The sequence below is a fragment of the Schistocerca serialis genome, chromosome 5, assembly GCF_023864345.2.
Source record: "Schistocerca serialis cubense isolate TAMUIC-IGC-003099 chromosome 5, iqSchSeri2.2, whole genome shotgun sequence".
NCBI classification, from domain to species: domain Eukaryota; kingdom Metazoa; phylum Arthropoda; class Insecta; order Orthoptera; family Acrididae; genus Schistocerca; species Schistocerca serialis.
The window spans coordinates 69,696,780-69,712,575 of record NC_064642.1 but is presented as its reverse complement, the minus strand read 5'-3'; the positions used below and the strand labels follow the sequence as shown (position 1 = coordinate 69,712,575).

The window sequence follows — 15,796 nt, the reverse complement described above, 5'->3', positions numbered from 1 at the left end:
AAATCAGGATGGCCAGAAAAGGATATGAACCACAATTCTCACAAATGTGATTACCATTTTGCAACTTCCATCAGTCCATCTTGTGGAATTCTAAGCAGAGGCATCATATTCATATTTACGCAGTAGCAGGCTTGCAATTATTTAGGGCTTGTCATCCACATTAAAAAGTTTTATATTAAAAAAGCAATAAATAAATCCTCCCTCAAGACTCCACTCCTCAACATATCTGCTGTTCTGTGCACTGCATAGACAACAAAATATGTGTTACAACATACTTCTGTCATGAACCTCAGTTTGTTACACTCAACAGAAAGAAGCAGGAAAGTGAATTCATCTACAAATTACCAACAAATATGGTGGCATTTCTGTATGGATAACTGTTTTTTGTGTGTCGATTACATTCATAATCTACTGGAGGGGAAAAAATCCTAACAAAGAAACTGTGTGATATGCAGCAGATGAAAGGCAAGAGAACAATAGCCTTGTGAATGTTATAATGCATAGCTTCATGATGGAAAGAGTAAAGGTAGGCACTCATAGTATAAGGGAGGCATTAACTTTCCAATAGCAATATAAACAGAACTGAAACTTGTCTCTTAACAAGCACACACGGACACACTAGTTAGCCGTGAGGGATGACATCACATAAACACTTTGCTACAATTTCAATCTTTTAGTGCCTATTGGCACTTCAGGTGTATGGAAAGTAATTACCTGTACTCATTCCATTATTTGTATTCTGCTCAGAATTTTCCAGTCTTGTGTAAAAAAGTAAAATACTGTAAATAGACTTAAAAACTGCTGATGTTGAAACAAAGAAGATACTGTTGTATGGTAAACAAACACATCATTGCAAACATATGGCTTTTATTAAAATGCAGGTGATTGGCAATAATTAGCACACAAGAAAAATGCAAAATCTTCAAATTATTTTATTATAAAGTTTTATGTTGCTGTACACCCTGTTCACAATTTCTGCTTCAATACAGTCTTTTCTTTTGTAGCTCATGTGGCCTGTACATTTTGACATCTTAATCTGTAATTTCAGTGCTCTTATAACTACAGTTACGTTTCAGTCCTCACATCATATTGTGTAAGAATGAATGTGGAAATGCCCCTATACAAGACAGAATAATATTTTTACAGTGTAATGAATCTCGATTTCAAATAATTAGTGCCTTGTCATTACTCAGTCCTAATAGCTGCTGATGTCATAAGCTTTGTGATTTCTTGCAGCTGTGAAAAAAATGCTGCTTGCGAAATACATATTTGTATAGGAATTTAAGAAGTATAATACCCACAAAACTGAAGTACTGATGCACTCCAACAACATGACTCCACAGCAAATGGCACACTGCCTTTCTCAGAGAACTGGCTTTATGACACCTGGAGTGCTGCTTTGAAAGGCACTATACAAACACAGAGGCAGAAAGCCACCGCAGTACAGAGTCACATGTCAGTCACCAGGAGTGCCGGGGCTGGGTGCAGGTGTCGGAACTGCTGGTATAGGAGCCAGGGCAGCTCCCACAGACCCTGGAGTCCCTGCTGGTGGTAACACCACAGTCAGGGGATAGCTACTGAGTATCACCTTGTGCTTAAGAGACTCTTCATACGACGGTGGTGACGGTGCGCTGCCAGCAGCTGGCGCTGCAGGAGCACCTGGTCCTGGCAGCGATCCTGCCGGCAAGAAGAGACCCATGCACGGCGCCGGGTGCAGTGGGAATGAGGAACTCGGAGAGAGAACTGGTGACGGTCTCGACTCACCGTTGCTTAATGGACTGAAAACTTAAAATCAGAATGCCAATTTTTAAAAACTCAATATAATAAATTAATGTTTAAAATTAACAAATTGTTACTATCAATTACTAAATTTAATTTTGCTATCCACTCCAACACATAAAAATAATGAATTTCCTCCTTTTCATTTTGAGTCCTAAGTCTTTCAGCCTTCTGACTGGTTCGACGCAGCCCACCACGAATTCAACACTTGCACTTTATATCCTCAATTATTTGTTTAATGTATTTCATTCTCTGTCTCCCCCTACAGTTTTTACTCTCTACAACATCCACTAGTGCAATGGAGGTTATACCCTGATGTCTTAATTCATGTCCTATCACATTGTCCCTTCTTCTTGTTAGTATTTTCCATGTTCCTTTCTTCCCCGATTCTGCGGGGAACCTCTTCATTACTTATCTTAATAGCCCTCCTAATTTTCCACACTCTTCATTAGCACCACAACTCAAATGCTTTGATTCTCTAATGTTCCAGTTTTCCCACAGTCCACATTTCCCTACCATACAATGCTGTGCACCAAACATATCTGTACATTCTCAGAAATTTCTTTCTCAAATTGAGGTCTATGTTACATACCAACAGACTTCAACTGACCAAGAGTGCCCAATTTGCCTACGCTAGTCTGCTTTTCTGTCCTCCTTCCTTTGTATGTCATGGGCTGTTTTGCTGCTGAGGTAGCAGAATTCCTAAACTTCGTGGTCACCAATTTTGATGTTGGGTTTCTCGCTATTCTCAGTTCTACTACTTCTGAGCGCTTTTCTTGTTTTCTTTGGTTTACTTTCAATTCTTATTCTGTACTCATTAGATTCTTCATTCCATTCAACAGGTCCTGTGACTCTTCTTCACTTTCACTGAGGATAGCAATGTCATCAGCAAATCTTAACACTAATATCCTTTCACCCTAAATTTTAATCCCATTCTTGAACCATCCTTCTTATTTCCGTCAGTGCCTCTTTGATGTATAGACTGAACAGTAGACTGCATGCCTATCTTAAACACTTTTTAATTCGAGCACTTTTTTCATCTTCCTACCTTATTGTTCCCTCTTGTATCGTACATGGTCTGTCCAAAAAATTCCGCAATATTTACAGTTTTGTGCCATTGGCGTGTTTGGTAGTTGTCGTTCACTGCTGTATTAAGTAGAACGTTCTGTCGCACAGTTTGCGAATTTCGAGACGGCAGAGTTACAGGGGCAACGTGCCTGCTTTAAATTTTGGGTGAAACTCGAGAAAACCTTTACAGAGACACACCAAATGATGCAGAAAGCCTGCAGTGATGAGTGTTTAAGCTGTACTTGGTGTTACAAATGGTTCACACAATTTAAGATGGCTGGACAGAAGTTAAAGATGGCCCTCGTTCAGGATGCACTTCAGTGACTAATGACGACATTATTGTCAGGAATGTCAACGAAACTGTGCATGCCAATTGAAGACTGACTGCCCAAGAGATTGCAGAAGAATGTAACATTTGAGTTGGATCATGTCATGAAATCCTGACATAGCCTCTTGGAGTGCATCATGTTGCCGCCACGTTCACCTCACAGCTCGTGAGCCGAGACCAGGAACACTTGCTTCTCGCAATCTGTGAAGACCTTTTGAATCGCGCTAAAGAGAATGAGATGTTCCTAAAAGAATCATAACTGATGAGATGTGGCTCTACAGTTATGATGTTGAGGCCGAGGTTCAATCTTCACAATGGGTAGGGAAAGGTTCTCCAAGACCAAAAAAGGCTCATCAGGTCAGGTCAAACGTCAAAGCCCTGCTGATAGTTTTCTTTGTCTTTGAAGGATTAATTCACCATGAATTCATGCCATAGGAAGAAACTGTTAATCGCTGATGCTATTGGGATGTGTTGTGAGAAAATGTTAGAAGGAAACAGTGTGAAATGTGGCGAGACAATTCATGGCTCTTGCATCGCGATAATGCACCCACACATTCGTCCCTGTTGGTGTGTGACTATTGCACAGAAAATGAAATTGCTGTGCTGCCTCATCCTCTATACTCTCCAGACCTGGCCCCCGTGGACTTATTTATTTCCAAAGTTGAAAATCCCACTGAAAGGCTGAAGATTTGGTACAATAGACGAGATAAAAGAAAATTCGCAGATGGCACTTTGCACGATACAGCACCAGGCACACCAAGACTGCTTCCAGAAGTGGAAACAGCCTTGGGAGTGGTGTATCAATTGTGGAGGAGAGTATTTCGAAGGAGACCAGTGTAGAAAAGTGTAGAAAAATTTTGTGGACAAAATTCCATAATTTTTTGTACAGGCCTCATATTATCAGCCTCTTATTTTACTCAGAATCTTGAAAATTTTACATTATTTTACACTGGCAAATACTTTTTCTAGGTAGACAAATCCTAAGAGCACATCTTTATTTTCCTTCAGCCTTGCTTCCATTACCATGTGCAATACAAGAACAGCCTCTCTGGTGTCTTTATCTTTCTTAAAGCCAAACTGATGGTGATCCAACAGATCCTCAATTTTCTTTTCCATTCTTATGTACATTGTTTCTGTCAGCATGTAGGATACATGAACAGCTGATTGTGCAATAGTTCTCGTACTTATTTGCTGTTGCTATCTTCGAAATTGTGGGGATGATATCTTTCTGAAAGTCTGATGGTGTGTCGCCAGTCTCATAAATTCTACTCAATAGCTTGAATAGTTGTTTGGTTGCAACGTCCACCAATGATTTTACAAATCCTGATGGAATGCCCTATTGGACCTCAAGTCTTCTAGAGCTCTTCTGAATTCTAATATTGGATCTCCTAGGTCTTCCATACTGACTTCATTTTTTTCTTCTACCGTGTCACCAGACAAATCAAAAGCAAACTCAGCACCATCTATATTGTGCTAATTTCAGTAGCAAAAGATGAGATTAGCACTGAAAAGAGCCAACGTGATTAAACTAACAGTCTTCTAATTGTGCCTGCTTGAATAAATTCCAAACTTTAAAACTAATATACCAACTATTGGAAAACAGGCACACCATTACTAAATATTCATGCAATTTATGACAAGAGTAACAGTGTCAGCAAACTGCTGGAGGATAAGGCAATTAAAAATTCATCATCTGTTAACAACAATGTTTGCAATGACGGTACTTGAGAAGGGGCATATGTAAACTATTATCTGCCACAAACGGTGTATTTTTCTTATTTATTTGTTTCAGAATAGCAAGAAGTGTAAGACATTTTGTGATAAGACTACAACCCGTTTTCAATAATTTCATCATGAATGACTTATTCAAATTAATGCCTCTAAATGGAACCTTGTCCTTTGTTGCCTCTGTGCAATCCATTTCTTAAATTTGAAACAATTCACAAGTTCCATCAAATGTGAGAAAACAATTCTGATCAAAGAGAATCTCATTCACTGGTATCTACCGAACACTTAAAATTTTACACTGCTTACCTTAGCAGGTTTTTATTTTCCAACAGTACTGATGGCTAATACTAAGAATCAAATTAAGTACAATGCCATTTAAACAACTTCCGGTGATTCTAAATATTCTGCGTGCGTGTGTGTGTGTGTGTGTGTGTGTGTGTGTGGGGGGGGGGGCACTTAAAAAAATGGCGTCTTGATTTATATGTTGTTTTCAACTTTTAATCTTGTAGCTATGAGTTGAAATAATTTTGAATATCTGGAACATCTGCACAATAACTTTACCCTCAGGTGAAATTGACTATCAACAATTCCAGCCCAGTAGGAAAACATACATTTGAAAATATATGACATGATCTTAACTGTATTTTTACTGGATCTATTTTAGACTGAAATGGGGATGAGCACACAATTATATAACACTGTGAAATGAAATGGTCCTTTGAAAACACAATTGTTTTTAACATAATGTAAGATTGCATCTCCCTGATAGCTCCTTTCTACGCCACAGAATATGTAGCTAGATGAATTACCCAACATTCAATCACATAAGTTTTAATTAAGTCAAATCTCTGTGCACCAGGTGCATTCAAGGAATTTCATCATAAATTTGTATTATGAAACACATTACGAATGCTGTCAGGAAAAAATCAAATGGAAAATCCAGGATGGAATGTAATAATACTAGAGAAGGAAAGTTGCTACTCACCATATAGTGGAGATGCTGAGTCATTATAGGCACAATAAAAACATTCATTCACACAATTAAAGCTTTCGGCCATTAAAGCTCTTACCCCCTCTACAATTTTTACCCCCAACACTTCCCTCCAGTACTAAATTGGTGATCCCTTGATGCCTCAGAATGTGTCCTAGCAACTGATCCCTTCTTCTATTCAGGTTGCACCACAAATTTCTCTTATCCTCAATTCTATTCAGTACCTCCGCATCAGTTATGTGATCAAACCATCTAATCTCAAAAGCTTCAATTCTCTTCTTGTCTAAACTGTTTATCATCCATGTTTCACTTCCATACATGGCTACACTCCATACAAATACTTTTAGTACGGACTTCCTGACACTGAAATCTATACTCTGTATTAACAAGTTTCTCTTCTTCAGAAACGCTTTTCTTGCCATAGCCAGTGTACATTTTATACCCTCTCTATTTGGACCATCATCTGTTATTTTGCTCTCCAAATAGCAAAACTCATCTACTACAGCAAGTGTCTAAACTGCTAATTTAGTTCCTTCAGCATCACCTGATTTGATTCAACTACATTTCATTACCTTTGTTTTGCTTTTGTTGGTGTTCATCTTACATCCACCTTTCATGGTAGAACACTGGGGAAGTGCAAGCAGTCCACAAAAGAGATTGCTTACAAATCACTTGTGCAGCTAGTTCTAGAACATTGCTCAAGAGTGTGGGACCCATACCAGATAGGACTAACAGGTGATGTTGAACTTACTACAGAGAACAGCAGCAAAAATGATCACAGATTTGCTTAATCTGTGGGAGAGTGTCACAAAGAGACAAAAGGAACTGCACTGGCAGACTCTTGAAGACAGACGTAAACTATTCTTAAAAAATTTAATAACAAACTTTCAAGAACCAGCTTTAACCCTTTCAGACCTGGTGGTCCCAATTGTGTACATAAAGTTTGTTCACTAATATTTCGCTGACAAGAAATGTCAGGTGCATCAAAACTCACTGTGCACATTTGTGTAGGTTTATTTTAGCCATGCTCTCTTGTGAGCAGTCAGTGAACTACGTAGTAAAATATACTCTCTGGTGTTCTCTCTCTGTGGGAAGCCATTACTCGACTTTATTGCTGTAACAGTCACATTGTGGGTTTTGTTAATGAATTTTGTGTGGTTTCCTTCTTTTGGAAACATTAGACTTTCTTTCAGTGGACAAGTCCATATTTGTGTTATGTATCAGGTAAATTTAATGTACACAGGTCCTTAATGGTGTAAAATAGGAAACATAACCTAAAATTAGCCTCAGATGTATTTGCATGGCGATGGTTGTTATGTGTGGTATTTTTTTCAGTAATTTCAGTACCAGCAGCAAGGAGGAGAATAACTGACCAGTACACATGATTTTATTTTATATTTATCGCTTTTGACTTACAAATTTGGATAAGGAATATCTTTCTGTGGAGAAAGATTGGGATTTGATTATGGACATAATTGAAAATGGTGACGTTTCTGACATTAGTTTGAGTGGAGATGAGGATGACAGTGTACCACTTATTGAAAGGCAAGCTCCACAAATAGTGAAAAGTGTTGGAGCAGATAAAGTGGGCGTGAATGATGTGTGTAGAAACACCATATCTGAAGATAAAGATGACGGAGACGTGGTGAATGCTGAAATGAACTTTTTATGCAATGAAAACAACCCAGAATTGAATAACCTGTGTGACAACATAATGGTGACACCTAAAGAATCCATAAAATGGAAATGCAAGCCTCTAAGTACCATGGCAGAAACATACAAAGCTCCAAATTTTGAAGAATCTGTCTTGTGTTCTCCAATACAATACTTCAAAAGATATATACCAGATGATTTGTTCACTAGCATGACAGCACATACTAATATTCATGCATTACAACAAGGCAAATGCTCATTCAAGCAGACAACTCAAGAATTAGAGGTGCTATTTGGTTTGCATATACTGACTGGTGCTTTGAAATTTCCCAGATTACAAATGTATTGGGATACAAGCCTGAAGGTAAATGTGTTTTGGGAAAACATGTCACGAGACAGATTTTTAGAATTACGAACAAATTTACACTTGGTGAACAATCTGGAGAAGCCACCTGAAAATAAAGATAAATTTTACAAAGTCAGGCCAGTTTACACAGCCATTCGAAAATGCTACAGTGAACTTCCTATAGAAGAGAATGTTTGTGTGGACGAAGGAATTATTCCTTTCACTGGGAAGTTTTCTGCAAAGCAGTATGTCAAGGGGAAACCAAGTCCATGAGGAATCAAAGTCTTCATGTTGTGTGGCAAGAGTGGAATAGTGCACGATTTCCTTTTGTATCAAGGTGCTACAACTGAACTAAATACACTAAATACCACATGCTGTAAAAAATCTGGATTAGGTCCTGCTGTTGTTTTAGGATTTTCTGTTCCATTCTTAAAAGGTAAAGGTCATAAATTATACTTTGACAACTTCTTTTCATCTTATCATCTGTTTCAAGTTCTGACATCTCAAGGTATCAATGCAGCAGGTACTGTCCGTCAAAACAGATTTGGAAAGAACTTGCCTTTTTCAGATGATAGAACAATAATGAAACAAACCACAGGTTACGGTGAAGAAATCACTAGTACTGATGACATTACCATGTGTAAGTGGTTAGACAATAGGCCAGTTGTATTGTGTTCAAACTTTGTTGGTAAAGGCTCAGTGGATGAAGTCGAGCGTTGGGACAAAAAGCACCATAAATGTGTGAAAGTAGAAAGACCTGAAATAGTGAGAAGATATAATCATGCAATGGGTGGTGTGGATCTATTTGATCAATTGATAAGCCACTACAGAGTTTTCATCAGATCTCGAAAATGGCCTTTGTGTATGATTTTTCACCCTGTTGACTTTACCATCGTGCAAAGTTGGTTGGAATACAGATGAGATGCAGACAACCTGTCTATCCCAAAGAAGAAGCAAATGGACCTTCTTTCCTTTCGTATCAGGGTAGCAGATGGATTGATACTGTGCCAAAAGAAAGTGACTGGAAAGAAGAGGGGGCGTCCGTATGATGAAGGACTGGCTTCAGACATGAGTCATACCAAGAAAACGAGGAAAATTACGACCAGCTACAGAGATACAGTTTGATTCCATTGACCATTTGCCTTTGCATGATGTAGGGGCTCCAAGTCGCTGCAAATTTCCAAAATGTACGGGGCATTCAAGAATTCAGTGCAGAAAATGTAAAGTACATTTATGTCTCCAAAAGGACAGAAATTGTTTTTTTGCAGTTTCATACTAAACCTTAAAATCAGGTGTTGACAATTGTTGTTTAAACAAGAATGTAATATGGAATTATTTTTATTGTTCCCTCTGTTTTAAAGTGAAATAAAGAGTGGCATAATTGATCCGTACTGTTAACCTCCTTAATGTATGACATGAAGCTTGAGACCTGACAATCACATTTGTGTACATTAAATATCTAGAAAAGTAGAGATCATACGAAATTTTTTCTTCGAAAAATGTTGTCGGAGACTCACCGGAATGTAAAAATGATGTCAGACATTTTTTTTTACAAGTAAATAAAAAATCAGGTCTGAAAGGGTTAAATGATTACTCTTATACTACAACCTCCTATGTATTGCTCACACAGGGATTGTGAGGATAGGATTAGGATAGTTACTGCATGCACAGAGGCATTCAAACAATCATTCTTCCCACACTTCATATGTGAATGGAACAGGAAGAAACTCTAAAACTGGTACAATGGAACACAGCCTCTGCATGCATCTAATGGTGGTTTGCACAGTAAATACGTAGATGTAGCCATGCAAAAACATGGCACAAAATTCTTGAAGGTGTAATTACCTCTGTAAGAAGCTACCCAAGTGGCTTGTTGATGTGAATCATCCAGCTCATGGGATAAATCAGGCCGTCTCCTTCGTCTTCTCCACAGTTTACCGCTGAAACAAAGATTTTTTTTCCCCCTCTGTGCAATGCTTTAACAACACAGAAAAAAAACAGAACACTTGCAAAAATACGGAAGCTCACCACTGTCTACAACTGCAATTGTACTACCATACCAGTGCAATCTACAATTGTGTAAGTCTAACACACATTCATTTATGTTTTGATGTACATATGTATGCACCTGGTTCCCTCATGTGAGTGCAGTCCCATTTTCTTTATTTTTTTCACTGTCTCGTATGAGCAGTGGATTAAATCTCTTACGTTTTACTCGAACACTATGACTGTATATCGACGTCCTACAACTTCCAATACCCATGTACTTTCCTAGAAGTTCGCGTACGTGCTGCTTAGGCGCACCAGGATTGCAGAATGTCGCTATCAGTTGCTTTCTGCAAACTCCACGATACCGAAAGGGTAGTTAGCAACAATTAAAAAATATGAATAAATTACAAACTTAAGTATTAATTAACTACACGTCGATTTCCTCATTGTAAAGTTTATGGAGACTTAACATCAATGTATTTGACTCCGTCGATAACCAGATTAGGAAATATGTCTTCCAACATAAGGCACATGAACTCAAATTCTCTCGACGAAGCAATATTATTAACTTTCAAACGTTTCAAATTTTCAAACCGGTAAAAGGCAGATAAGCCACGATAGGTTACTTGTTTACAGTCACTTATGTCCAAATATTCCAGCGTCCTTAATTCGCCACTTATTTTGTCGAGGCACCAATCATCAATGTGTGCACAATTACTTAAATTAAGCCACTTCAATCGTTTAAGATTCACAAAATTTCGGAGACCTTCATATCTCAGTTCCGTGTTGGAAGCGTCAACTGCTTCCAAATACATACTAGGTACATACTTGTTAGGCAAATCATACTCGTCGTTTTCATCTTTCTTAATCCACTCCGAATGGTCACAGAATTTTACAGAACCGCCTCTATGCACGATGAAATGTGCTGTGGCTAAATCACATCCTAGTATATCGTGTCTCTCTGGGATAAAACGCTGGAGGTGATCTGCGTGACCTTCTTTAACATTGGCGAACCACTGCTTGAATGAAAGAGGGCCACGAAAGAAATTTATGATGTCTGGGCCTATAGCCTTCCCCTCATCCGGTGCAAATGCTGTCAATTTACTTCTCCATTCACCTTCCTTTTTCTGCCACGGAACTCTTTTTGGGTGGCCCGATTTAGTATCTGATGACGCAAACCTTGTATCACATACTCGAACCATACATCTCAATGTCTCAAATCGTTTAAAAATGTTTGACATTTTGTACAACAAATTTCAACACATTTCCTACCACAACAACCGACTGTTTACATCGCACGTAAACACCACTGATGCAGTGATGCGATTGCGCACTACTTGCCAAAGATGTTAAAAAGATAAACCAAATGCCTACCAAAGAGAAATGCACACAACTGAACAAATAATAATCACATGGTAAAGCTAAACGGCTAAAGTAAAATGCACGATACTGTCCGTCGTCTTTACATGCTGATACGATCAATACTGATACATTTAACTCACGCTTTCTCATGTAGTTACGCCCATACCACAGCCTCGTGGAGTCGTCTGCGCAGACGCATGGGAAACTTGACGCGTGCGTAAAACTAAGTGCACTATAGGCATGCGCAACTCATTGCCTTATTGTTCAAGCTTCAAGCAGTGTGCAGCGCGTCCCATTCTTAGCAGCGTTTCTTGAAATGCAATTCAAAAGAAAAAGAAAACGCGGAGGCGACTATGACTAAAACAGTATCTAAATAACAGAAGTACTATTTGCGAAAAATACAAAGTACCGGAATGGCTAAGTTTTGCTAGCAAATCTGAGAAATCAGAACACGATTTCGATCCTCTGCTTGTGAAACTGAGAACTTTTCGCTCTAGGCAAGATACTTTTGTACGTAATGCATTTTCTGTGGCAGTAATCGTGGCAATAACATTGTTAATTGCCAAACGGCGACTCATATACTAGTTTGAGCTATGTATTAAGCATTTCAAAACAAATATGTTAGTGAAAATGCTTGAAACTGGGAGATACATAAGGGATGTTCTTAGTGCTTATGTGAAAATTGGTTAGCTTTCATTACGTCATTTTTATTTTATAAAAAAATGTTTACACAGCTTCACTCAAAAAGATTATAGATTAACATCGATGGACTAGACAAATTCAGGTGTTACAGACCCCACATTCCACTATGTCGCACATTTAAAAAATGCTACACCTGAAAGGGCACAGAACAGCAACCAGAACGAGTAAGTTTCCAAGAAAATACTCAAGAGTATAAAGGAGACGCCATAGGAATGGGGTTGGTTTGGGTGTTGGCCGAAGTTTTGTAGACTCGTGAGGTATCACATGAGCTCATGTGGAGAGCCATGAGGCGTGGCAGTGCTTTGGCGGTGACCATACATGGTCACATGATGCCTTGTAGGGCAATGTCAGGAAGCGCCAACGTGGAAGGAACGACACAGCGTGCCACACAGATAAGAGGAGGGGCGGCGTAGCCTGCGGGGGAGTTCACTTCAGAGAGTGGTCCAGGAGGGATGTCTGTATAGGTCAGGCGCAGGGCCTGGACTTCTAGTATTCACTCTGGCTTTGCTTGTACTCAGACTTAGCAGCATACCTCCCTCCATGGGATTTTGCAATCAGGAGTTGTGTATTTTCGTTCAAGTCATTATCCAATTCTTGTTCAGATAATTTATTAGAGATTGTAGTTATTCAAGTCTTGTCTTTATTTGATTATTTCCTGAACAAGTTCCATAACTCTTTCAAACTTCCAGTAAGCCACGTCCACGTTAGTTGACTGGACGGACCCTCTCCATTGTCACTGAATGTATAAACTGCTCACTGGATGTGACATGCAGACTATTTTTCTGGTGCTAGGTGTGTGGGGTTAGTCATGGAATCAGCGTGCAGTAGCTGAAGGAATAGATCACTTCTCTTTGGATTATCAAACATGCTCAGCCTGACATCAAGTAAAAGGACAGGATGGCTTAGAGAACCATTTTTGCATTATTTGGATAAACTGTACACAGGACAGTGGCAGAGTCAGGAACCAGGAGAGTAAAAGAGCTCCCGAGAAAAAGGCGAAAAAGAAGATAGTTCCTATCTTGCACCAAGAAACAGACGGTGTCTGGAAAAGACAGAAGAAGAGGCCAGGACCAGCCCAGCAGACAGGCGGCACCTGGGCATGGAGTGGTCATCACTGAAGTTGGGCAAGGGTGTTGGGACACCCCAGAGAGCAACCAGGGGCTGCCGACGGTGGCGTGAGGTCGCAGACGCTGTGCAGAGGTGGTGCAGTGGCACCGGCAGTTGCGGACAATGACGTGAGGTTACAGCTGACAGTGTGAGGGCAGCCAAAAGCAGGAGCAGCTGCAGCAGGCAGTGCGAGGTCGCAGACGATGCAGAGGTGGTGCAGCAGCACTGACAATGGCAGACAGCAGTGTGGGTCACACACGGCGCAAGTGCAGGCAGCGGCAGTGCTGGAGACGGTGGAGCAGTGCACAGTCGCAGAGGGAACATATCAGTAGCAGCAACAATGGACAGTGGGGCAAGGGCAACATTTCGCAGCAGATGATGCACAAAAGCAGCTGCAGCTGTGAGAATTCTGATGGTGAGTTAAAAGACTTGCAGGCATGTCATAAAATGGAGACAATGTTTCTGGCACAGGTTCTGATGTGCCTGAGTTACAAAGTACGCAATTTGTTAGTTTGACAGATGTGCTAACATTATTACTGCAATTGTCTGATGGCAGTAAGAACACTCTGAATGAATTCCTCGACAATTGTGATCTTTTATTTAAATTTATAGCGCTATTAATCAGAGATCTAAGTGCCACTTGGCGAGATGTGCACGCCATATAACTAGAAAACTATGCTGGTGAAAGGTCACTAGACTTCTATGCATGTCAGATGTCTGCAAGTCAGCAAGAACATGGGGAAAGTATAGCTCAATGGGGCTTGAGGTCGGATACCATGTAGACCATTTCAGGGAAGCAATCAGAGGTCCCATGCGAGAACTGGAGCTAGAACAGCTTAACAGTGTTTATCCAAGGGGTGTATGATGACAGGATAAATACAACTGTGCGTGTGCGAGATGATCAGCTAATGTTAACAGAGGCTATATAGTTAGCTCTGACAGAGGACAGTGCAAGAGCCTCGACCCGAGAAATGATGATCGCCCAAGGTGGTGGTGTGGTGCTGCAGACTGAGAAGAAAGCTACCAAGTGTTTCTCATATGGGAAGCCAGACCATATGGCGTGGGAGTGTTGTGCAGATAAAATAATATGAAAGATGGGACCAGGTTCTACCAAGAAAAGGCGGGGAGATGGGCCAGGTGCTCACAGTGTAGTTCGCCAAGTCATAAAGGCCCATGTGTGCATCTGCAGTCTATAGCAAGTTTAAATGGAAACAAAATAGTCATTACATGAGAGACTGCCCAGAAAGTGTTTGCCATGCACAGGGTGCATATAGGAGCAGTAAAAGCCAGGAAAACTAAGTAACGGTGTAAGAAAGTAGTCGCTTTACGCCTTACCTGGAAAGATATTAACAGTCAACTGTGAAAGTAAAAATGAGTTTATACAATTAGAGTGTCATGATGGCATTACTATATGCCTGAGATTTCTTGTGGATTGTGGTGCACAGATAAGCCTAGTTAGGAGAAGTAGTTTGAGAAACGGCAGAAAGTATGGTCCAGCAAAAGTGTACACAACTATAGTGCCAGAAAGGAATCAAATATACATCAAAAATATCACAGAACAACCACCTATCAGAGGAGCATAATTAACATTGGTGTAATACTACACAATAAGGTACCAGAGGAAATAACGAATACTACTCATCCAATATTTAAAGCTAAACTAAAGGCATTTCTAATAAAGCACTGTTTCTATTCTGTCAGAGAATTCCTGAATAAGTAACAAAATTAATTGTAGTAGGTACCTATATTTTTTTAATTGCTAATACTATGTATTATTGTAACTTATCTTTCACCTGTCCAATATCAATTGTACAATTTGTGCTATATGATAAAACTGGACCAATAAAAAATCAAATCAAATTAAGATTCGGGGAATCACTAATACAGTTGCAAGGACAGAGAGAACTGTAATTCCCGATTTATGAATGCAAAACAGAATACAAGTGAGGCATCGTTTCCCCGTAACTGGGGAAGATGCAGATCTTTCATTTGATGGGCTGGTGGGCTGAGACTTTCACAAGGAACAATGAGTCATAATCAGTTGTGCCAGTGGAAGCCTGTGGGTCCATGGGGAACAGGTCAGAATGAAGGCGGAGCAGGAGTGTATACTCCGCCTGGTGCAGATTGGTATTAGAAGTCGGAAACTTGCTAATACGGTTGTGCAAGTACAAGGAAGAGAAGGCTCTTTAAGAGAAACCTCAGAGGCAGAGCAAAAGGCATGTGAGAAAAGGAAGATAGAGTCACAGGGTGAGCTCCAGTAGTACATTCAAAGAAAATAGAAAACTCTTGTGAGAGACTCTTAAGCACAAAGCAAGAAACATGTGGAAAGACGAGAGTGAATAGTGACAGAAACTCATTAACTGTAAAATATCTGCGAGTATACGTGCGGAACGATTTGAAGTGGAATGATCATATAAAATTAATTGTTGGTAAGGCGGGTACCAGATTGAGATTCATTGGGAGAGTCCTTAGAAAATGTAGTCCATCAACAAAGGAGGTGGCTTACAAAACACTCGTTCGACCTATACTTGAGTATTGCTCATCAGTGTGGGATCCGTACCAGATCGGGTTGATGGAGGAGATAGAGAAGATCCAAAGAAGAGCGGCGCGTTTCGTCACAGGGTTACTTGGTAACCGTGATAGCATTACGGAGATGTTTAGCAAACTCAAGTGGCAGACTCTGCAAGAGAGGCACTCTGCATCACGGTGTAGCTTGCTCGCAAGGTTTCGAGAGGGTGCGTTT

General features: G+C 39.9%; 1 protein-coding gene across 3 annotated transcripts in view; it reads right to left on the bottom strand.

Annotated features, from left to right (window-relative positions):
• Positions 1 to 912: 912 nt before the first annotated feature.
• LOC126481231 (uncharacterized) overlaps positions 913 to 15,796 on the bottom strand; it is a 527,312-nt gene continuing 512,428 nt past the window's right edge. The window contains exons 1-3 of one of the 3 annotated variants that reach the window (XR_007587531.1): positions 9,922 to 11,220; positions 9,739 to 9,833; positions 1,744 to 1,785 (exon numbers count right to left, since the gene is read on the bottom strand). Coding sequence is in view for 1 of the 3 variants with exons in the window: in XM_050104843.1 (XP_049960800.1) it covers positions 1,457 to 1,785; positions 9,739 to 9,833 (424 nt within the window). In the remaining 2 variants the exon portion in view is untranslated. Of the gene's footprint in view, positions 1,786 to 9,738; positions 9,834 to 9,921; positions 11,221 to 15,796 lie in introns of those variants that run through there. The other 2 variants (XR_007587532.1, XM_050104843.1) reach the window with 2 other exon arrangements.